Source organism: Gouania willdenowi, chromosome 18, assembly GCF_900634775.1.
Source record: "Gouania willdenowi chromosome 18, fGouWil2.1, whole genome shotgun sequence".
Lineage (NCBI taxonomy): Eukaryota > Metazoa > Chordata > Actinopteri > Blenniiformes > Gobiesocidae > Gouania > Gouania willdenowi.
The window spans coordinates 12,186,531-12,212,463 of NC_041061.1; the positions used below are offsets into that span (position 1 = coordinate 12,186,531).

Below are 25,933 nucleotides of genomic sequence, written 5' to 3' on the forward strand. Positions count from 1 at the left end.
TCTAAATGCAATCTGCATAGGAGATCCATATAAAAGTAGGTGGGTTAATTGATAAAACAACCCAACATAGCTCAGCCAAATTTCATAAAGATCAGTCAATTACAAACCAAAATATGAAGTTTTGAAATTAGGATTTTCCCATTTTTGAAACTGATCTAGGATCAGTCTATTGATCCAGATCCCCTCCAAAATTGAATGAAATCTTTGATGATGTAAGGTTTATCTTTGGTTAAACTTCTGTTAAAATGTGACATACTGTAATGCTGCTAACAGACAGACAAACAAACAAATAAATGCCAGTAATAGCTATAGGTTACACATTATAAGCTAAATCCAAACTTTCAGATTTGATAACATCATAGAGAAGTACTTTTCAGAAATCAAGTTGCCATCTGAGGTGAATATATCTGTAGCAAATCCTCTCTGGCCCTTTTGAATGACATTTTGACAAGATGGAGACAGTTCACATGGACTGTGTTTATAATCCCGCCCCCTGTCACTATAGGAGAGTGCTCAGTCGTTCTGATTTGACAACTTGCTCAAAGATAACTGTGGATGTGACAGACGGCTACGACACAGGTGAGATTCATTTCCAGGTGCCTGAAGTCAATATTGCCCCTGATAGGACAACTCTTTGCAACATGCAGAGCTGTAGTCCATGATAAACAGAGTCGAAAAAGGCTAATTGATGAATGTTTGTACCCAAGCTTCCCTCCTCTCGTTTGGTTTATCCCACCTTCTCTAACCAATGATCTTCCCTTGCCAGGATCTGGATGATTCCATCATCAATGACAACCTACTTTTCCTTTCAGATGTAGGTGTCCGGCTGGATTTAGTCCTAATAAGTGGCCTCTCTTTTCTTGTGCCAGTGCACTTTCTCCACTTTAAACTGTATTGGATTAACCCCAATCATTTGCTTTGGGCCTGGGTGTTTTGTCCCTCTGTTCCCAGTGCTTTTTGTCCCAGTGTGTTGTTGTGTTTGAAGTGGAAAGAACCTCCTGAGGATTTCCAACATGTCAACAACTTAAGGAATGAGTTGTTGCTCCTCATGTGCCTTCTTTACTGTCTTTTTGGATTGGTTTGTTGATTTGATGAAGGTCAAACTGGGTTCTTAGATGTTCCCTGATGGGCTTTTTTCATACCTGAATTACCACGACCTTGATGATTGAGACAATCTGGTTTCTTGGTGGTATTGGGTTAAGAAAGTTGTTTTTAAATTGAACTTTTCCTCAAACTGGGAATAGGAAAAGTAAATGACTAAGATAATGCAACTCTAGATTGAGGAGAAAAAAAACACTACATTATCAAAATACTAAGGTTTTATTGGGTTGTAATTCTAATAAAACTCCTAAAATTAGTCAGATGTGATCAAAAGAGTCATCCACCGAGTACACACACACACAATAAAAGGTGCTGGTGCGATTCAGCAGCATCTGGCCTACCTCTGCAGCAGGTACGCCCACACATAGCCTGTCCACAGCGGGGTTGCTTCTTCGAGGGTAAACCTGCAGGGAGCAGACATTAAAATGAATCAACCAGCTATAGCCAGAGGAAAGGAGGGGAAAGAGAAGCCAGTAAGAACGATTGTACAGAGGATTGTATGAGAAAATATGGAGCGTTAGACAACAGCAGCAGGGAGGGTGTGGGATGTAGGAAGATGGAAAAGAATGAGAGGGCAATGGAGAGGCCGAGGGGGGGGATAGAATATTTAGCTGGAAAGGGATCATTTGCAACACTTAAAATGAGCCAGATGGAGATGGAACATCTGAAAAGTTAGAAAGTCCACTGGGGAAAATTCAGAGGATACATGAGGATGGACATGAAACTACCTCATTAGCAGCATTCACGACCATTAATACAAAAACACCCCAAAATACTATCATTACAACACTTGCTCATGAAAACTTTTGCCTATTTTGGACATGACAGAACACTTTTCAGGGACTTCACTTTATGTCATTAGTGTTAACAATTCAAAAACAGGATTAGAAATGTTCAATATTGGCTTTTTACTGACTAATTTCCGATTTCTGTAACTAACGATACCAATACTTTGACATACCACCACATCACCAATGTAATTTTAGGTCACATTATATATATATTGCCATGAAAATGACACATTAAGCCTATATTTAATGTGATGCCCAACTGGATGTTTTCCACATAAAATATAATCCTTGCAAAATAAAACCAACTGCACCTGAGCTGTGGAAAAAGTGCCATATGTATTTTTAACATGTCTGAAACAACAACTAAACGGTTTTTCAATATCGGTGGGGAACGGACACTGACGTTTAGTAATATTTTGTTTTATGGCAATGATCGGCCAATAATATCAATATTATCAGCCATCTCTAGGATTAACCGGCGATACCCCAGCTGGCCAAAGAAGGTGATAAAAACACTTGACTATTCAGAAAGTTTTACAGAAATGTCAACATAAAACAACTGTCAACTGCCTCTGACGAAGACAGTCGTCAGAGGCTGATCTGCTGATCGCTTTGATGTTTGCTTTGATGCTTCCTTCCTTCCTGACTTCCGCGTAATAATTCCAGCAAGGAACGAGGCGGAAGTTACGGAAACATCAAAGTAAACATCAAAGCGATCAGCAGGCGCCTCTGACGAAGACTGGCAGTTGACAGTGGAAACATGTCAGGAGATCAAAGTGGATTTCCTGAGGATCAGTTGTCTGAATAAATGAAACATAGTATTAAAAAAACAAGACATCTCAGCGTTAGTTATATGGCGCCAACACGTCTGAAACAACAGCGCTTATTGGTTTTTATTATTGGCGTAAAACTGACACTGATATCAATTAATATTATGTTTCATGGCAATTATGGGCCGAGGTGAGAAAAACATGTTTGTGACTATTCAGAACATTTGCCAGAAATGATAAAAAATAAAACCTTGTAATTAAAAAGTATATTTGAATCTATTAAATGTAAAACCATTAGCATTAAATGTATCCCTGCCCATCCCTCTGAGAGACGATACAGGCTCCTGAGAACTACAAGTAATAAATATAAATGTTCTTTTTATCCCTACTGCAATTAAAATGATAAACCTGCGCTTGGTACTTAAGCAATAATGATAATGCCCTGTTTACACTTTGTGAAGCACTTTTTTTTTTTACTCTTTTTATTGAAGGTTACTATTGTTGTTGTGGGATTATGATTGTTGTGTATTTATGTTGTGTGTCGCCCCTACACTGTGAAACTAATTTCCCCATGAGGGACAATAAAAATAACTGGATGTACAAATGTTTTTTAACCACTAAATATGTTATAATCTCAAAAATAAATGACCTGTATGAACATTGCACTTAAAAAAAACAAATACATCTCTGATATAAAATGGATTGAAAAGTCAAGCAAATATAATAAGTCTTTGAATTTGCAGCATTCAAGCTATAGCTGTTGTGTTTCTATGGATCCGTGAAGGTCTGACATGTTTTAAATGTAGTTTAAAAGCATAAGCAATAGCTTTAGCGTGAAAATAAAAGACAAAAATCACTGCTGTAGATGCAATTCTGACTCGCGACGTTGAAAACAAAGGACAAAACACTTTCAAAAGAGTCTGCTTTTAAATGAAAAACACAACATGCTCAGACTGCTTTGTGGGGTTTACCAAGTCAGAGATATACTGTAGTACACTGTATATAAAACAAAAAAATGACTCCACTCAAGCAAGTTAGCAAAGTTTTGTCTGCTATCAAGCAGACATAAATTTATGACATTTCAATGAGCTCCAGGCTTTATTCAAAAGCACCGACAGAAAAAGGAAAAAAAAGAAAGAGTTGCAGACATCCATCATGCTTGTGCAATCTGGCAGATGTACTCCCATTTTATCAATCTGGATTACCCATTTTATCTCTTAGCATTGGCCCTCGGCGCTCGTACGACATCAAAGCATCGGATACACGAACAAAGGTGGGAAATTATAGAGGATAATTCCCCACAGACTCTGGCGCAGCTACATCTGTTAGAAAATACAGGTTGATGGCTAAATCAGTAGAGAAAGTAGAGAAAATGACATGGCACAGCATCATGTATATACTGTATATATATATATATATAGATATATATATATATATATATATATATATATATATATATATATATATTCAGGTGGTACAACCAGTCCCTTTACTGGGAATACTTCATACAAAAACAGTCATTTGCAGCGATACGAACAGACTTTGCAAGTGAAAATGTAACATTTTGCAAAGAAAAATGGGGTTCCGTGTCTATTCCACAAAGCTCAACTCTGAAAATATTAAGACTGACTTCATAAAGAATGCAGTCTGTCTTTGATCCTTTTTTCCACAGCAGTTACGCAGTTTTTAAGGAGGTGAAATGTAAAAGTTTGATTTTTGAAAAAGTTAAAACACCTTTATTTCACTTGATTTGGACATATTTATTCCATGAAAAAAAAAAAGAAAAATTATGCTGATATCTGGTATTTAAAGATGCTCGATTTGTCCGTAATCTTCAATGAAACAGTATGATTTTGAAGTTTTTCATGTTGGGAATGAAATATGCTTCAGATAGGAAGAGCTCACCCCATGAATAAAACCCCTACTGTAGAACCGCAAGTTTTCAGCTAACATAGTGAGTTTGGTCTATCATATCACTTTACTAGCATTTATGCATCAGTTATTTGAAAGTGGCAGTTCTATAGTGAGATAACTTTTTTTTTTTTTTTTTTAAACTCATAAGCAACAATAAAATGCTTAATATAACATTAAAATCCATAGACCCTCCGTAGAAAAAAAACATACTTTGTGTATCATATCACATTGCAAGCATTACATTAATTATTTGAAAGTGACAATTGTTAGTCAGATTTTTTATTTATTTTTTTTCTTTAAAGTGTGGTTCTGACGTCTATGGTTACAACCCATATAAGCAACATTAAACTGAAAAGTTTTATGTTAAGCTGGATATATTGATGTTGAATGTTTTGTGGACTCACTATTCAGGGTGTGTTCTCGCATTTTACATGACGATAAAATATGGTGGCATATGCACTTTAATGTTGTAAGTGAATTTAAGAAGATTTGGATTGAAAACTATTGAAAAATGTGTTTGTGTTTAATATTTGAGGATAATAGGAGGATTAAGAATGGTGGTGTAGAAACTGGCTACTAACTGATATTAACATATATTTAGTTATATTGCTGTCTAGCAAAGCTAAAGGCAAAATAGGTCACATTACAATACTACATATATAAACGGTTCCTAAATCACTTAAAGTAATAATTTGCGTCCGGATTGCTCGACACACGCCACGTCTTTAACAACTGGGCCATAATTATGATAAATACGCTCACACCAACTCCATTCTTTTTTTTTTTTTTTGCTGCTACTTCAGAGAGTCAGTCAAATCATTTTATTCAAATTTTAATCAAGAGTCGATAAACAACATTGGCTCATTGGATCACAGCTATGTGTTTTTGATTGTGGTTTTTCTTTCTTTTTTTTCTGGTGTTTTCTTGAAAAAACACATTCCTTAAAATACTCATGTTTTTTTTAAGATTAATCAGCAATCTGATTACATAAAGAGACTTGGCTGTGAATTAATGCCTTAACCATAAAAAAAAAAGGAAAAAGGAATACAAATGACATTTTGAATATATTGTAATCAAAAATATATTTTCTTTTCTAGGTCGAGTATAAGAATTAAGACTTATGGAGGCTAACAGATTTGCTAATCTGTAAAATGGTGGTCCATTATTACAGGAATCTGTGATAACCACATTTATTTATTTATCTGAATAATATTCCCTGTTATCCAGAAGTTTAGTATTATTTGTGCCATTGTATATAGTCATCTTAAAGATGTAAGTTCTTGTTTTTTATCTGAAATAAAATAGATTAAAATTGACCAAAAATGGTGGAAAAGGTGGTGAAATGGGATTTTAAACACTACAGAAATTGGTTAAAAGCTGCAAATTAGAGTGGCCAGAAATGGACAGAAAAAGTGGTAAAATAATAGTTTAAACTAAGGGTCAATATTGGAACAATTAGTTTAAACTGGCAAATAATGGGCATGACATGAATGTGGTGAAATTGGCAAAATAAGCATGAAATGAGGTGAAAAGAGGTTAAAAGTGACCTTAGGAGGAAAAAGTGGTGGAAAGGGTTTATAAGTGCTGAAATTGTCTTGAATGTGTAAAAAAATGTGTAGAAAAGGCATTGAAATTGGATGGAGAAGTGGCAGAAATGGGAGTTATGTAACAAAAATGCATTAAAAGAAGCAACAATATGGCAAGAAAAAGTCATGAAAAAAGGTTAAAATACGGGGAATTTAAGTGTAGTAGCAGAAAAATGGTAAAAATAAGCAAAAATTGGCTCGACTTGTTCAAAATATATATTCTTTGTTTCTTGAAGGCATCTGGGGACCCCCTCCCAGGTACCACTCAGTCACTTCTGCGTCTCCTGATTCCCAACAGCTGTTACAACGTTCTTTAAAACTTTCTCTGTCAACTTAGTGAGGGAATTTAAGGTTGATCTGACAGCCCTGGGCCTGCAAAACGTTCGCAGATGGACACACTTCCATTACGGTCTCCATCAATTACAGAGCCGACGCTAACGCTGCAGCTAGGTGGAGGCTAACAGGTGGGGCTCGCAGTGGTAGAACTCCTGTGTGGAGCAGCGGGAAAAGAGAGAGGGAGGAGTAGTGGAGTCTGACACATGATTGATGGTCTGTCGATCGCTTCAGAGGCACGGCTCAGATTTACGACAGGACCCCGGCCTGTGCCGCATGACCACCGGAGCCGTGGGCTCATTGATCAATTCGCTATCTGTGCCGTGAATGGATGCGACACAGCTGTGGTGGGAGTCATTGAGAGCAATGAGAGGAAGAATTTTGATGTTTTGGTTTATTTTTTTTGCAAAAGTGCGTCCGGGCCTCATTACGGAGACACAGCCTCATCTGTAAAACTGAAAACTTTATCTAAGCAAGATAAGTTTGATCTGATATGTCAAGTTGTATTTACCCTCCTATTGTCCTTGGGGTCAATTTGATCCCATTTAAAATAACAGGTGCCTTTGTTTTTTTGATGGGTACAATTGATAGAACATAATATCATCCTGGTATTATATTTTTTCAATGTGCTGAACACATATTGTTGGCATCGTTGTCCCTCTGGGGTCAGTTTGCGTAAAGCGTGTCTGTCTGCGTGTGACCCATGTGTGACCGTACATCTCCTCACATACTTTTGTGTTGATACATGATATGTCAGTATATTGGAAAAAAAATGGATGTAAACTATTCAAGATAAATTCATTCTATTTTAAAAGTTTGGTCTGATGGTGGCGCTAGAGAACAGGTCATGGTTTCATTATCAAGGAGTTATTTATGTATTCAGAAGACACAAAGACTTGGTCAACAATTTTCTGAAATCCATTTTCTGGCAGCAAATATCCCTGGGGACAGATTGATCCCATGTATTAGTAATATTTGGGGATAATAGGAGGGTTAAAGGTATTTATTTTCTTAAACTGATGCTGATTTTTACCCTCACATTTTTCCATGTGCAAATGAAAACTAAACTAATAAATAAAAAACTCCTGAAACTCCTAAATAGGGAAAATGTAAGATTTCTGCAACAGGAGGTTCTGACACACGGACAGAACCACAGCTGTTGGTAGTTTTTATCATTAGCGATATAACCTTTTGCAATGTTATTCACACTTTAGTATTTGAAAAAAAAGTTCTTTAAACTCACTCAGAAACATTCATCATGTCTTCTTACTACTATAGGCGTTTTTTGGTTCTTTTTTCAGACATTAAGTATAAGAGTAGATGCTGCTCTTCTTTACATTTTTTTGCTTGACAGTTTCGGCGATGCCTCTCGCCTTCCTCAGAAGCGTCTCACTGACAGCGTGTGACGTGTCAGACGGCAGATTTTGAGGAAGGCGAGAGACATCGCTGTAACTGTCAAAGCAAAAAAAGGTAAAGAGCACCATCTACTCTACACTTAATGTCTGAAAAAAGAACCAAAAAACATCTACTGTTCTTTGAACTCCTTATCAAAATGTGGCCGTCGGCAAATGCAAAAGAACAAAAACAAAAAAAGAATAACATGTAGCACAGTGTTTTTCAACCTTGGGGTCGTGAAATGTCTAGTAATTGAAAAAAAGTTGCTGATTTTTTTTTTCATTATTATTATTATTATTATTATTTTTTTTAAAACAATCTTTTTTTTTCCAAAATAAAACACACAATCTGTTGAATACTTTCACTTTCTCAAATATAAATGTAGTTCACTTAAATATAATTAAATACGATTTGATTAAAAAAAATAATGCAATAAATAGAAATTAGATTAGCTGGTGCGTCACACCACTAAAGTGCTACTCGTAACTAGGGATGTAACGATTCACTCAACTCCAGATACGATTCGGTTCACGATACTGGGTTCACGATATGATTCTCTCACAATTTATTTTACAAAATGGGATTGTAGACAAATGATGATTGAAAAATATTCCTTTATTTTTTTTGGGAAAAAAACTAGGAAATACTGTATTATTTTCCTTTTATTTTTCATTGTCAAAAGAATCCTTTGATAAACTATTCAAAACAATGCAATTTAACTAAAAATAAATCTTAAATGAAATAAATAAAGGAATAATACAAATGAAGAAGAAGTCTATTATTTAAATTCTGGTTCTATAGTAAACAATGCAAAACTGCAAATAGTTCTTTTTCTTTTTAAAAATGGAACTGAAAATGTATTTTGTACCTTAACAATTGGACTTTTTAAAAAAAAAAAAAAAAAAAAAAAACAGTCATTGCCCTGTATTTATGTCAGATATTTGTTTGGACCAGCAGAGGGCATTGGTAACCCAGTGGTCGGTTGCCATGCCGATATTCTGTGCAGTGAAGAAGAGATGCTATGCTAGACAGAGCTAATAGAAAAACGTGACTTTTACAGATATTCACGTAATATTACAGATATTCGTTCGGTGCTAAAGGGGCAAGGAATAATTTATAAACATATTTAAGAGTAGAAGGCGGCCAGAAAGAAAGTAGTAGCAGATTCCGCCCGCCGCCTCAGCATTTGGACAAGAGAAGGATAAATATGTTTAAAAAAAGTACTGCGATTCAATTTTCAGAAAATCGATATCAACCGTGATACATATGTATTGATTTCTAACTGCCTTACGATTAATCGTTACATCCCTATTCGTAACACAATATGACAAACAATAACTCTAGAATAAAAATGTCTCTGGGGTCGCCTGAAATGTGTGGGATCACGAACCAAAAGATGTTGGGAAGCACTGACGTAGCACAACATGCATGTGTAGATAGAGCCGTAGTAGATAGAGTGGAAGGCTGAGATTTATGAGATGGCAATTCAAAAGCTTCTCCTGAACACATTAGGTAATAATCTCTGTTTGACCTGCAAACACTATGTTCATACCAGAGGTGGGACTCGATTAAAAAAAAAAGAAAAATGAATCTAATTAATTACAGACTTTGTATAAGAACAGTACATTCTAGAGAAGTGGAAACTGAACAGTGCACAAAAGGGATAATTTAGTTTGAATTTGTCTTGTTGCATCGCACTTCATAAAATGGGTCAGACCGCAACCCCACATCCTCTACCGTTATTTTCTTGTAATTAATTAATCCCAATTAATGCGTTAAAGTCCCAGCACTAGCTCGATATATGCTGATACTAAACAGTACGATGATGATACGAAATACAATTTATTTCATTTTTTTAAGGTGGCGCCAACAAGTAAATGCTGACTGACTGTAATTCTAGTACCAATATAAAAAAAAAAAAACACAAGTGGTATGTTAATCAAACTCTCAAATTACAAGCTTCTACAACAGATTCTGATTCAAAAAAGTTCTTAAATGCTTCAAAAAACATACATCTATAAAAGTGCCCAGTACGTTTTATAAAAGTGTAATCAACTTCCAAGCTAAAAACAAACAAAAAAAACAACAACTTCCGAGCTAAAATGCATTGAGGAGTGAAGTAGTTTAATAAGGTCTAATGTACTTCACTGACACCAAGTGACCGGGCGTTTACGTGCTATGTTAGCGCAATTAAATCGTTATTTTCTCTAAAAAAAAACTTGATTAAGAAAATCGATTTCAACATTTGTTTGGATTGATACAATAATCGCACGGTGAAATGTATTTTCTTACAGCCTTAGTACTATGGCTGTTTCCCTACATAGTATAGTGATATTGTGATTTCTGACAGTCTATGAGGAAATATTAATATGCCAACAACAATATATATATATTAAAAAAAATGCTTAAATCTAGATATTAATTTGGATTAAAGGGACATGTTAGTGCTGGCTTGGTGTTACTGAATGTGTGTTGAATCTCTTGGCAACAGTTATTGAAATAACTAATAACATTTGTGTTCCACAACTTACAAAATATGTCTTTGGCATCGATAGAAAAAAACACTTTTAGCCAGTAGTTATGAGAGTTCCAAATGAAAAATGATTTTCTACGAAACCAAACAAAGTGTAAATAATCACACTTGTTTCCAGTGATGGTACATTCTATCCTAACCATTTTAGCTTAATGTATTTTATATTACCATCAAAATACATGTTCACTAATTGTCCACAGGAAGTGGAGCTTCTAGCTGTGTGTGAAACATTAGGCTCAATGAGGTCAAGGAGACGGCAGGAGAAAAGAAAAGGGTCTGTTAGATGATCCAGCTGTTGGCACTGCAGAGACACTTCCTGCTGCCTGCAGGGAGGCAACATCTGTCCACCAATGAAACCATCATCTACGGTTGTGCAAGAACTGCAACAGTGCACGTGTCTTAGCCTGCTACTTCTTACCAATGAAGCGATGTACAGTTGCAGCTTTGTAGAGCTTTTTTGTCTAACCCACATTCAAAACTTGTATATCTTATTATTATTATTATATTATTTGGGGAAAAAGGGAATAAAAAATGATCATGAAAGAAAGGTCACTGTGTCACTGGCTTGAGGCAAAGAAAGACTGCGTTCAAAATGGCATATTAACGTACTACACACTATACACTCAATGAGTACATACTGTCTACTATATACAGTACTATTAATATGGTTCGGGGGACTAGGATGGTGACAGTTCCCACTGAAGTAAACTTCCAAGTTTTCCAAGATGCATTTCAAACCTACAGCGTCTAAAAACCTGAAGCACACTGAGACTAAATACTGTATCTCCATTGATTCGCCACTTTTTTAAGTGAGAAAGAGACCCTTCAAAACAAGAGCCCTATTTAGAAAAATGTAAAAAAAAGAACTATTGGAAGACATGAAGAGATGCTTTTATTTTGAAAATTGGAATGTTTGATTTTTAGCTTGAAGCCGGTCCCAGGACCATTTTACGTTCTGCTTGCAATGCATCATGGGGCGGTTGAGTATGACTAGTGTGCCCGCTGTGCATACTTTAAAAATGTCCCAATATAGTATACATCCGGGTATTTCTCGCATACTCAATCTTTCCATACTATGAAATTGAAACACGCTACATACTGTTTTTGAGGTCAGACTTAGTATACGTAGTACTAGTAGTATGTGATTACAAACACAGCCATAGCTTGATTTACTTTTCCCATGGTTGTGAAAATGGCTGCATGTTGACATAAATATGAAAATTCATCATTACAAAAAAAAAAAAAAAAACAAAAAACAAGTGAATAAAATACATTATCAAATACATTTTAGGGCAAGTTTTAGTGTAAAAAAAATGCTTTATTTGTTTGAACATGATTTATTTTTTCTCTACAATTCTTTAATGTGATCAGCAAAAAAAAAGAGTTTATTTTGAAAAAAAAGTTGTTTCATCAACATCTAAAAAAAAACCTCTATGACCTTTGACATAGTATGCTTTAATTTGTAATTAATCCAAAATAAAAAATAAACAATGAGTAAATAATGTCAAATTCAATTACAAACAATCACTATCTTTTAAGGAAGTTTTTCTTTTCTTAGCTTTTTTTTTATTTTTGTTGCTTTACAGCAGACTTCTGAAGCAGGTAAAAGTGTGTTCAACATAAAACAGGGCAAAGATAAGCAGAAATAAGCCAACCATCCAGTCATTACATTTTCCCATTTCATCTTCACTTGTGATGTTTGTTTTCCTTCAGATTTCACCAAAAATCCAACTGAAAACAAATGTCGCCGTAAAAAGCGTAATTAACTGGGACCTGCCGCGCGAGAATCATCATTTTCACAAATTAACTTTCTCGCTAATCAAAGCCCTGCAGATGCCCTGTAAATGGCTGTGTGCCCCAGTGGATGGAGTGCAATAATGATTTACAGTCATCAAACTTCTAACCAACACATTTATAAATGAAACATTTCCATAGAGGGACATACTTTTGTTAGGTCACAGATCCTCAGGAGGTCGTTTTGAGCTTTTCCTGCATAGACGCGCTCACGTTCCCGGGCCACGTCCACGTCCTCATCCTGCTCCGATACAGACTTTCCTGAAATGAGTCTGAAAAAGAACCACAGTCAAGGTTTCTGTCAGTTTAACCGTGAGTCCATAGAAATATATAAAATAGTAATGGTCAATAAACTATGCTACATCGCCAAAATTGCTGGTAAACTAGCTTAAACTCATTGAAGAGTGTATGTGTTCTGTTGAGACGTTCTTGCATGAAAGCTGGTGGAGATGGTATTTCTTATCAGATCAATTCATAATTTAGGCCTCATAGATCAATCAGTTGCAGGTTATTTCTTTTTTGTTTGATTGAGTTTCCCTGCATTGCATTGTGGGATGTGTAGTCCCGTAGATGGATGCATAGAAGCGTTTTTACTTAATTGTTTTTTTTTTCTCGCAATACAAGGAGGACTGTGATTCTCTTTATGCACCTTTTGCTCAAATTTGTTCCACGTAATATGACCTCACTCTGTGAGACATTCAATTTTGGCCAGATTTAAATCTTTCCGCGTAAACTCAAAACTAAACATCCACCATTGTTTAGCCGCAACTTTCAGTCCGTAGAAAAAACAAGAACTTAGTTGGGAAGTTATTTTTGCAGTTTTTTGGGGGGAAAATGCAAAGAATTACGGTTCCTCAACTCAACACAACACAACCCAAATTCATTTGTATAGTCCTTTAAGACAGCCACACAATAGGTAATAACAACAACAAACACTTCCGTCTACGGGACGCCACATCCCACAATGCAATGTGTGAAACTTTTTCCAGTGTCAATAAGAGTGTTTACCATTACCATGGAGATTAAAACAAACTTTAGATCTGCGATTTCAAATTTTTACATCTTTTATTTAAGCAAATGATTGTCAGTTTATTGATCTATGACACCTACATGGTCTGGTATAAAATGTAGTCTCCAGCAGCTTTAAGATTTGCTCACGAGTCATCGTTCAGAATCAGAATCAGTTTTATTGCCAAGTAGAGTTTTTAGACTATACAAGGAATTATACTTGGTCGATGGTGCAAAATAAAATAAAACAAACACAAAACAGAAACAGTATAATAATGATAAAATGTCTTATGGAGGTGGTGGTGGTGGGGGGGTGAGGGGGGGGGGTGCATCAGTGGGGGACTGTTTTTGTGTCTGGAGGTTCTGGGAATGCAGACTATCTGACGCTCATTTGTGCCACGTTTTACGGGCCTGCGTATAAAGTTTGAATCAGTGCCGTTTGTGGATATATACATGATATGCAATTCACTAGAACCCAAAACCTAGAGTCCTCGCCCTCATCCAAGGATATAAAATGGACCTTTCTTCATCCAGTTACTCCAAAACAAAAGTAGAACGCTTGACTTCTGTACTCTGTGGACATCTAAATCTGCTTCCCCCCCACACTGTGATTACTTAGTGGCTGTGTTCCTATTTTTCCTGATTGCTGAATAACGTTGAATAATTAGTAGAATATGCAGACCAAACTACTTATGTAATCAGGACATTCTACAGCATCTCTGTTAAATAACTGTGCAGAAACTCTTGGGAAACACTCTGCTTGAGTGCTTCCATTCATACACGTGTGGCCATGAAAGAGTTCAGAACCTAATTACACTTTTGAACATTATTCCTGAACAAAGCTTGGTTTAGGCTTTTTTTTTTGTTTTTTTTGTTTTTTTTGGCCTTAGTTTCTATGGCAACCTTATCTTTCTGATTGATGATGGCCACTTTTACCTTGGTTTGCAGAAGAACTTGTACTGGATGAGAATTGTAATGGTAAACATGACGATTCCTTGGATCGACATGGCACAGAGGTTTTTTCCCACCATGTCCCAGCTCAGCGGGTCTTTGAATCGGTCCTCCCCTGATGAAGAAAGACAAACAGAAACACTGAGAAAACCAAACCAAACAATGAAATAAGCTAAATAAAATGTTATATATCATCACTTTAAGCCAGGGGTTCTCAACCTTGGGGTTAGGAGCCCATTAGGGGTCACAATACACTAGGAGGGCGTTGCCAGATGCCTTCAAAAAACAAATAATTTTTTTTTCACAACTTGAGCCCAAATTTTGCTTTTTTTTTTTTTTTTACCTTTTTTCTGCAACTACACAAAACTTGCCATGTTTTCACCCATTTTCATCACTTTTTCTTGCCATATTTTTGCTCCTTTTAAAGCTTTTTTGCTACATTACTCCCATTTCTGCTACTTCTCCATCAAATTTCAATGTGTTTTCTGCAAAAAAATTCCACTTTCAAGACAATTTCAGCACTTAGAAACCGTTTCCACCACTTTTCCCACCTAATGCCGCACATGTTGACCCTTTATTGCCACTTTTAACCTCTTTTCACCATATTTCATGCTTATTTTTGGCCAATTTAACCACATTCATGATTTGTCATGCTCACTATTTATCAGTTAAATGACCGTAATTGTTTCTACAACAATAATTATTCCAATATTGACACTTTGAACCCTTTTTACCACTTTTTCTCTCTGTTTTTTGGCCACTTTAATTTGCAACTTGTAATCAATTTCTGTGTTTTTTGTGATTTCTTGTCACTTTCAACCCATTTTATTTCTACTTAAAACAATGATTTACATTTTTAAGATGACTATACTGTATACTATGGTACAACTACCAGTAATACTAAAATTCCTGGATAACAGTGGATAATATTTAGATAAATAAATAAATGTGGTTATCACAGCTTTGAGCCATTAAGCAAAAAGTCTTTTGTCAAAGCCAATGAACGATTGAGCTGAAAGTGTTTTTAAGGTAAGAGCAAATGACCGGATGCATGTGTGGGTGATTTTAGACGGCTGTTATGCTATTTGTCCAAACTTGAGGAAAAAGCTGTATTTTTGTCATCTCTTTGAAGTGATTTCCAGGCATATTCATTTGGTGAAAGCCAGCAGTTTAAAAACGCCACTTAGTCTTAGAATGAAAATAAATAAATAAATCACAGTAGAAACTCAGTTGAACCTGTCATGTGCGGAAGTGGATGACATCCTCCGTTTTTCATGCCGAAGTCTGTTTTTTGGCTCCTGAGTATATAAATAAAGTGATGACAGCCCTCTACTCAAAACTTTTTTTTTTTTAAACATGCTCCGCTTTTCTTTTTTCTTTTTTTTTTTTATTCCTTCTTCCTTTTCCTCGCAGCATCAACAGCCCTTCAGCCCTTGAAGGGTAGTAAGGCGACAAGCAAAACAAGAAGCGCTTTCAGTCTCATTCGTCGGTAAATAGCCGCCCTAACGCCGGCCCTTTTATGTTGTGATTGCTTTTCTCTTCCTGCTCTCCATTACCGCCGCAAACCATTCCCTCACACCGCTATTTCCTGCCCCATCTCCTCACAGATAAGACTCTTCTTCCTCTTTCATGTGCCGCTTTGCCACTTGATGGCCTCCTCGACCCCGACTCCACCTCTTCAGACGCTGCTCCACCTGTCACTCCATTGCTGGTCTGTATAACACTTGTGTGGGAAGGAAATGTTTATTTTTTTTTCCTTGGTGACTTGCCCTCATCTGACATTGTTTTTAAAAATATGCCTAAAAATTAACACTCACCTTAAAATAGTCTATTGTTCCCCACCCCTTTCATTGTCCTACCCTGACTCCATCTCCCCTGTTCCCTCCCCCTTTACCAAAGTGTAACACTGCCCTCTCTTTTTTATATTCTCCCTTTAATAAAGTTTTTTTTTTTTTTTTTTATCCCTCCTTAGGGAGAGCTGGTGATGGTCACAAATTATGCAATAAAATACCTATACTTACTTCATTGCAGTAATAAAACATGCATAGCTGTCGTGAAAAGATTGCACGAGATGTAGCGCTCACCTTCAACAAGGTGCAGACGAGGTGAAAAAATAAAAAAAAAAATGAACAAGAATGTTTTTTAAGAAGGCAAAAACATATATTTGTCATTCAATAAACATATTGAACAGTGTTGTTTAATAACCATTTTACCATATTTCAACTAGGGTTGAAAAGGGTTGTAAAGTTTCCAGTAAATTTAAACGGGAAGCTAAGCTTGGGAATTAAAAAAAAAAAAAAAAAATTAAAAAATATAAAATTTTAATGGGAATTATTTATTAGAATTTACCAGAAATTAGGAGTCATTTTAAACCACTGATGCTGATATCTTAGATCAGTGCTTCCAAAACTTTTTTTGGGTCGTGACCCCATTTATGGTGACCCCTGAGACTTTTTACTTTCTTTTCTCAAATGTTAAATAAAAATATATATATATATATATATATATACAGTATATATACTGTGTTACGAGTAGCAAGTATTAGTTTTTTATTTACCGTATAATTTTTTTTATTTAGATTTAGTTTAGAATACAATTTGTGATGATGTGGTGTTTTAATTTAAAAAGGATTCATATTTTTATTTTTTCATTTTTTTAATATACAGTACAATTAGAATTCCAGGTGACCCTGCATGGGGTCATGACCTCAAGGCTGAAAAACACTGTCTTGATGATGCTAAAATATATTAAACAGGGTAATATTTTCACCAATGTTGTTTCTATCTGTTTGTCTGTTTGCAGAATTACGTTAAAAGTTTTCGGCCCCTTTGCAAACTTTTCAACAAATCTTTGGTAAATAATAATTAGTTGCATAATAATGTGGATTGTCCATTTAGTGCCACAAAATACACACCAAAAAAACTTAACAGACTTGAGCACAAACTGATTCTGTGACTAAAGTGCAGTAAAATGAGCAACGCAGAACTTTGACTTTGATTTAACATTTTAATGTAAGTTTCTCTCACAGCCAAACCAGCCAATTTTATTTCGTTTTTTTTTTGTAAATACCAGACATTAACAACCATTAATGTGTCCCTGTATACATTGAAAACGGAGAATTTCAAACCTTCCTTCCAGATACATTTATGTTACTTAAATTGGCTGAATGCGTGGAAACGCTGACTTTGATTTGTTCCGACGCTGGAATCTTATTGGGTTTTAATGAGAGAGAGAGAGAAAAGGCAGCATCAGATTTACAGAACTTGCACTCAGGCACTGTGCGGTCAGCTGGTGGCTGTCACCATGCGGAGACATAAATTGCTTTGATTGCAACCAGTGGTCAACAGATTTTAGATAAAGTTCCAGATTAGAACAGGGTCACAGCATAGATCTATGTGAGCCAATCATAGAGTTAGATTGTTTTTTGTAGTTAAGTGTGCACACAGTTACATTGGTTTCTGGAGTTTAAAAAACTATTGAGTTAAAATCAATACTAAATAATGCCAAAACATCACAGACACTCATAGCCAGTGAATGACAAACAAATTCATTGCGGTTTGCTGTGAATTCATTTCAGTTGCCAACATATTTTATTATTATTATTTTATTATTATTACTGTTTAATTGCATATTTTATGTTATTTTTTTAAGGTGTTTTGAAGAACAACAGATACGATGTTTTAGATTGCGTCATCAATTATGTATTGATTAATTTTAAGTTAAGGTGCAGAAATAAAATAATTTTATTATTATTATTTTTATTACTGCTCCTTTACAATCATGAAATTGTTTAATTTGGACTGTGATGCTATTTAATGTACATGGGGAAACTACACTGTTAGTTTAGATTTTCATGAAAGGATTAAATAAATAAATACATACTGTAAATGACTAAATGGTTACTTTTTTAACACCTTTGTTGAAAAATGGGTAAAATCTTAAATTTTTTAAATTACAAAAAATATCTATGAAGTAAAAACTAATATCTTAAGAACCAAACAATACCCATATTATCTAAGTAGATAACAGGACATTTCTTAGAAAGTTTGCTGGCATTTGTATGTTGATGTGCAAAGTTAGTACAATAATTTACATTAATAATTTGTCATTTAAGAGATGATTTTTTTTATATATGTGTAAAATATGCTGTATTTGTTTGATACGTGTGTTAGTGCATTAACTAATGTATTAGTTTGTGAATTATGGTTTGTATTTGCAAACCACATTCAGTTTTTCTTTCAATCTTTCAAGAACAAAACAATATCCATATTATTTAATCAGAAAACTGGTTTACTGGAATTGAATGTCGATCTGCAAGGTTAGTGCAATACTTTATATTAATACACAACTGTTATAAAATTGTTTTTGTTGTTTTTTGTTTAGTTTAGTTTTGTTTTGTTTTTTGTAATTGAATAAATGTTTTTAGTATGTGGAAAACATGCTGCATTTAATTAAGAGGTATGTTTCTTATTAGCAAAACAAAATGCTTTAGTTTGTGAATGATGTTTTGCTTTTGCAAACCACACAGTCTTTCTTTCTTTCTTTCTTTCTTTCTTTCTTTCTTTCTTTCTTTCTTTCTTTCTTTCTTTCTTTGTCTAATGTTGTGTGTTACTGCTCAATGAGGGTTTCTTACCAAAGCTGCTGAAGAGCGTGGCCATTGCCTGGTTCTTTGCCATGTCGATCAGACCTCGGCCCAAACAGAAATGTGGGAATATCAAGAGAACCTGTTTCACTACATCGTTTATACGGGACACGTTCTGTTGGAGAAAAAATAAAAAAATCACACAAAAACGACATTAGTTAGGCCACCAATGTATGTGTTGGTGTCGAAACAGCTGGGCAAGATAAGAGTGGGATTTCATTATAATCCCAGTGGGAGCATACTGAAGTAAAACAACCCACGCTTTGCTCTGCAAGTCGGGCTCCATTTGGTTGGAATGGAGACGATGCACAAAGAATTAAGGTTGATCTACTCAAAAGTGGGGTATGGGTGCCCCCAGGGGTTCAGGTAACTTTATTAGTACCCGCAGGTAGGTTTGTAATGCAGTGAAAAATAGAGGACGGCATCTGCATGGACATTAAAACAACAAACAATCCACAACACGACATCGTACTCGACAACTTCCTTAAACAGTGCAGACGCTGGTGGCCCCTCTTACACACAGCTTCACAGTTCTCCTAAAAGTTCAATTGCTATCAATAATGGTACCAAGATTGCACACATTCAACATTGAATCCCTTGATGGTCATGGTTGTTCTTCTAAAATCAATCAAATTATATCTTTGATTTTTGTATTGTTCACTTCCAGATATGATTCATATCACCATTTGGTGAAATCATCAATTATACGACCATGGCTGCTCTCGTTGCCCTGGAGGAGACTAACGACCACTGTTTCATCACCATACTTTAAAATAGACCTATTTCTAAAAGTACTCTGTACACATATTGTCAAAGGGTTGATGTGAAAAGAATCTAAAAACAGCGTGACAACATTGGAAACTGGAATAGAAATTGACCAGCAGTCAGGAGCGTCCATGCATTGCCACAACTTACACATGCCAATCTCCGTTATACAGCCTCAGACAGAGAAAAAAATCTAATCAAAAAGGCACAAGTATTGAATTCAGCCAACATTGAGGAGTTCTGTGCATCTTGTTGAATGTTGTATCACTGGTACATGTTCAATCAACAAAAAAAAAAGAGATTGGTTTATCACTGTTAATGTATGGGCCACATGCTAAAACAAATAGAAACTTCTTGCAACATTTAGCAACAAACCACGTTTAAAAAATGCATGTTATTTTTTTTAACGTTACATTTGACTAGATTTACAGCAATATTTGTGAAATATGTGATATTTTTTCCCCGTAAAAATATAATGTGAACGTTAAATGTAAATGTTAAATCTAAATCCAAATCTAAATATTAAATGTAAATGTTAAATCCAAATCTAAATGTTAAATATAAATCTAAATGATAAATTAAAATCTAAATGATAAATATTAAATTAAAATCTAAATGTTAAGTCAAAATGTTAATTATTAAAACAAAATGTAAATGTAAATCTAAAGTTAGATGTTGAATATTAAATCAAAATGGTAAATCTAAATCTAAATGTTGAATATTAAATCTAAATCTAAATGTTAATAAAACCCCATAGCGGTAAATCTGGTCCAAAGTAACATAAAAAATTCACATACGTTTTTTTAAACGTGGTTTGCTGCTAAATGTTGCAAAAAGTTTGCAACTTTACAATCAGCGCCCCAGTAGGTAAAATAATTACAACAAATTTCACTCTAGGGCTACAATCTATATGACATTACTTTAATATGTTTTTTTTAGGTGTGCAGGAGCAGGGGGTACATGGCTGAAGGGGTACGGGACCAGGAAACGTTTGGGAATCACTGATCTATGAATAATGCTTTAATGATTAGGAATAGACATATGTTGATTATATTTATTGTGAAAAATACATAAGGAATTGTGGCAATCAGGCAAAAGTAAATTTCATTTTGTTGCTGTAAACCTTTCGTCCCATGGGGACAATTCACCCCCCTGTGCTGAAGCAAGAAATACCTAAAGAACAAAAGAAGACAAAAAACCAGGACAGTGCCAAACTTCCTGGAGTGAGACAGGAAGCAGAGTGAGCCAGCGTCGGGAAGAAGAAAAGACTTAATATTATGAGTTTTGTGCGTCAGTATTCAAAACTGTGTTCATGTATTATGCATAGCGCTTCGTTTCAGCAGTCTTCAAAGCTACAGCCCGGACAGAGGGAGACTCTAAATTCATCATTTCTGTTCCTGTGTGAGCCCATGCAAAGATTAGGTTGGGTGTAGGGGGGTGTAGGGGGGTGTAGGGGGGCGGAGACGACAGTTGTTAGCGGCGTGTGCAAGATTTGGAGATGATGGTCCGTTATTGTTGCATTCACGGATGCGTGTAACGGCTCCGGGAAATTAGTTTCAGTGACTGAGCTTTCATTTGGCAGTTTGAATGAAAGCAAGGAGCTTAATGAGTTTCACAGCCATTAAAAACGTTTAGTGTCGGGTTTAAATAAATGAAAGTCAGGTAAGCTGACGTGTTATCTGGACACTTTTTTTTTAATCTGCTGGAGCATTTGAAAATGTGCAACTATCGCTATCTGAACTTATTAACACAAAATACAGCATGTGTCTGCATGGGGGGGTAGGGGGTGGTGTGCAGAAATCCGTTTTATAGATAAGTACAAAATTTATATTTTTATTTTTAGATCATTTGTATTGGAATGAAAAGACCCCTGTGTGAAAGTAAGCTGGTTGTTAAGCAAAGTTTTGCACTAAAAACAATTATTCATGCTGCATCAGGGCCCTAGCTACCACCCCCTTTAAAACCTGTGCAAATGGTACGACCCGCATGAGCTTCTGTTGCTGCGCTGTGGCAGGTAGTCTGAACTGTAGACTTGACAAGGAGCAGGGGATAGACAGCAGCAGGAAACCATGTCTTTCCTGAAGAAAGCAAAACCAGACCAAAAACACAAGGAAAGAAAGGGAGAGAACCAGAAGTTTCACGATCCAATATTGATATCAAATATCGGTTTGATATCAGCCAGAAAACGATTATCAAATTTTATCGGACTGCATCTAAAATCGCAGATATATTATATTATATTTATTCAATTGTAGAATACTGTAGATATTATGTTGAAGGTTAAAATGTATGTAACTAATTGGTTAATAATAAATGAGTCAGTTTTTTCTCTGCTGTTGCTGACTATTGTTCTGTGTTTGAGTGACATCACTTGATCAAGTCTTTTCTAACATTCCACACTACAAAATAAGTAATCAAAGTATGTATGATTCGTGCTGATATCGCATCGGATCGATATTGGTCAATAGTCAAGGCTGCAATATCGGTATCGTATCGGGACATCCCTAAAATTAACTATGTGCACTATTGGGCATTAAATGATCAAACATTCTTTTCGTACATCAAATCTTAATTGGAAATAAAATTATTAAAAAAAAAAATAAAAAAAAGATTTGTATGAATACATTTTGCTGCCACCAGGTCTTAAGTAAGTGGCCAGTGTCCCCATGATTCTAATCATTTTATATTTACATTTTATTAACCAAAAAAATATAGCAATATGATTAATACACTTTCACTAGCCGCACAGTAAATGTATATTAATATTCAAGTAATATTTCCCCCCCCAAAAATTAAATAAAAAATTACCAGCCACCCTTAAATTGCAATAGTTTGTCACAAACACACAAAAATATTGTTGAACAGATTTATAAAATATAAACAATGGATATGGAGTCATTACGTTATTGTGAAGAAAAAAGAAAGCTTATATAATGATGCAAAAATACTAGTGTAGTGTACATAAGATGGTTTGTACCCAGGGCCCAAAACGTGGTGATACGTGTCTGTGCCGTCAGTGCAAAAAAAAAAAAAAAAAGCAGAAAGACGGAGAATAAAACACAAAGAAAGAGATGTGCCTATTAGATGTGAGGGCTTTGGGAAGGAGCACAAAATAAGTCTGAGCAAGAACAAAGTGTCATTGACAAAGAAGCAGATTGAGTGAAGTAGCACATTCCCATTAAACTGAAAAGCTAAACCAAAATAAGTGTACAGTAGTCTCCATCCCAAGAGACTGCCACAACAATTTGTTCAGGAGTTTATAATGGTTTCAGAGTGCTGGAATATCAAATGAGGTATTATTTAATCTCTAAAACACAGATACACACATACATACACAAACAACACATACAATCTCAGCACAATGCAAACTCAGACCGTGACAAATAATCCTGCCGGTTGGAGCCATCACCTCGTTTTGCTTGTAGATGTTTTAATTAAATTTTGAAATATTGTATTTGGACACCTGTGTCTTTTATTGAGTTGAAATCACTGGAAATTTTATTGTCCGCACAAAAATAAATGTAAAAATTAAGCGTGAGTGAAGTTAGGCCACGCCCACGCAACGTCTAAAGTGTGATTTTCCGCAAAAAGATTTCTCCGTCAGCTTGGAAGACGGTAAAAATGGCTAAAAAAAAAAGGCAGTTGGAGCTAAGCCTGAGGTAAATAAGTCTGAGGTTGTTTCTATGAAAAATCGTGGAAAAGAGCAGCAGCAGCAGCAGCAGCTGTTAGCGTAGCGAGTAGCAGCACCTGTAGCGATAATGCTAATGCCGGAGCACAGGGCCTCCAACAGACAGGACACGTGAGGACAACTATCCAGTGGACATGAGGAGGACTCAGGGACAGAGAGAAGAGAAGGAGACGACGGGGAAAGTTCTATATGGACATTGAGACCATGGAAGTTTGGACAGAGGCTCAGTTTAAAGCCAGGATGAGCTGCTATTCTTGGCTTATGAAAGACAAGCCTGGCCTCGGCTGTGAAATGTGTAAAAAAGTTGCGAGGATACAAAGAGTTCCATGGCAGGTTTTTCAATTAAAAAGATGAGCACACATTTTATTTTAATTTTCTGCTGTGTTAATGATTCATTAAAGGAGTTATGGCCTTATGGGTGTACATTTTTGTAAATATTTTGTTTAGTGGCCTTTGTGATGAATTAGCGGTGATTGTGATTTTGCGCTGTCCTTGGTGCTGAAACATGGCAGATTTTACAGTTGTCACTCAGAGAAAGAGACGGATGAAGCTCCGAAACGGCCAATTGTCCATGCTTCTTTAAAGCTTTTAATAAACATTTAGGTTCATTGGTTGTTTGTATTTATGTGATACTATTGGCCCATTCAGTTAGCAAAAGGTGCTTAAAAAAAAAAAAAAAAAGTATTCTGTGACATTTTTGTCTGTCTCTGACTGCCAGTCTGTGTTCTGGGACCTGATTATTTACAAATGAAGCACCGGTTGTATCATTATAAGGAGCACATTATCACTGATTGTATTGTATCGTGAACTCCCACCCCTAGTCGTTCTACCTATTTTTTTTTTTCCTACATTTTGTCACTTCAAATCAGAGTAACATGTGCTATAGCTTTGAATAGTAATTAATAAGAATTAAATTACAAACACCACTATTTAAAAAAAATTCATTTCAAGTTATACAACAGTTAGTTCCAACCAAGTAATTTGATTGGACAAGAGACATTCAATAAGTGCAGACATCATCACTCCGTTCTTTATGTGTTGCCTGGCAACAGCCTCGTCTTCGTTCCAGTTGTGGACTAATTTCTTTTGGCTAAATAAAAGATGAAAAAAAAAAAAAAAAACATAATCTCTTGTTGCTTTACACTGTTGAGTAATAAAATGCGCTTGTAGAACTACTGCATGTTGTATAAAAGCAATATCACTCCCTCTCGTGTGTTATTGCTTAATTAATAGTCATTACAATATTTGCTGTGATTTAAGATCTATTAAACTTTCAAGAACTCAACACATGAAATATTTGCACTATATTTCATCAACTTCCAAGTTACTGCTCGCTGCGAGTTAAAATGAAGTCAATTTAGCAAAGTTGTATTTATTTTGGTTTATTTTGTACGGACTTTCTATAGTAGTTGCGTCTTCTATGATTAAAAAAACAAAACAAAACAAAAAAAAACATTAAATTTCTCTTAAAAACTCAAAAAAATAAAAAAAAAATAAAAAGCAATGTGAAATTGTATTTTTTAATAATATTCTCCTTTTTGATGTTACATCGGATCAGCACAATGACTTCTAAGTAGTGCTTTCAACTTGAGTTTGTCTTATGAGTCACAACACGTAGCAGAGCAGAGATCAAACACGCAGGCATGTGTATATGTGAGATCATTGATTTATTTTTAGGATGAGTAGGTGGCCACTGGATGAGGTGCTTTCAGGCACATGGTGATGAAAAGATCTCATCGATTATGATGTCAAAACTAATCCGTTAGATGTCTGGCTTTGTGCTCGGCAATGATTCAGTCATGCTTTTATCTACATTTACATGTCTCATTTGGAATCATTAGGATCCAGACAGCAGAGTACTTTTAAACAAATATTCTTAGCATTATTTTTTTATTTTAAATCAGCCTGATTATCTGTATTTTTGACTAAATCTTGGAGTTATTCTTTGGTATATTTAGCAGCACAAATGTTCTTCTCCAAGGTTGTCATTGAAACTCTTCTATCATTGTTTGCCAACATTTAATATTGTCCTTTTTTGCCTCTTGTTGTTATTCGCAAACACACAAGAGACTTTAAACATACAGAACGCTAACACACATAGCCGAAGGCACTACTGTACATTCAACACTAAGCCTGTACACTGATAAGAAAGCCTAACAAACAAACAGCAGCTATGACCTTGGAAGCAAAGTTACGCAACGCAAAAAATTTAGGTTTCATTTGACAAGTTACATTTTTCTTGTACTGTCTGCAGTTAATCATGGAAATCAAAGACAATTTTAGTCTTAGGCGATGAAATACTTCACAATTGTATTTCTATACGTGTATGGGCCTGCTATGTGGCCATTAATCATTTTTAGAGGATTTTGAAAGCTGTATCTGACCCGTATTGTTACTTTGTACCTATTTCCTTAGCGCAACGTCAGTAAATACATTTTTAAAACAGTACAAGCTGTCAGGAAGAATATATAGCTCAAACATTTTCAGGAGGAGCTGGACGAAGTGGCCGAGGACAGGGAAACTTGCCATATTTTAATCTATTTTCGTCACTTTTCTTTGCCTTTTAATGCATTTTTGCTACATTACAACCATTTCTGCATCAAATTTCGATGCCTTTCTTCACATTTTTTTCACTTTCAAGACATTTTTGGCACTTTTGAAA

The 25,933-nt window shown here is 35.4% G+C and overlaps 1 protein-coding gene across 1 annotated transcript in view; it reads right to left on the bottom strand.

The window, feature by feature from the left end:
• The window catches only part of LOC114480064 (ATP-binding cassette sub-family A member 1), a 243,088-nt gene that overhangs the window by 40,957 nt on the left and 176,198 nt on the right, over positions 1 to 25,933 (bottom strand). The window contains exons 40-43 of the mRNA XM_028473858.1: positions 18,810 to 18,933; positions 14,162 to 14,291; positions 12,369 to 12,489; positions 1,443 to 1,505 (exon numbers count right to left, since the gene is read on the bottom strand). Coding sequence (XP_028329659.1) covers positions 1,443 to 1,505; positions 12,369 to 12,489; positions 14,162 to 14,291; positions 18,810 to 18,933 — 438 coding nt within the window. The remainder of the gene's footprint in view (positions 1 to 1,442; positions 1,506 to 12,368; positions 12,490 to 14,161; positions 14,292 to 18,809; positions 18,934 to 25,933) is intronic.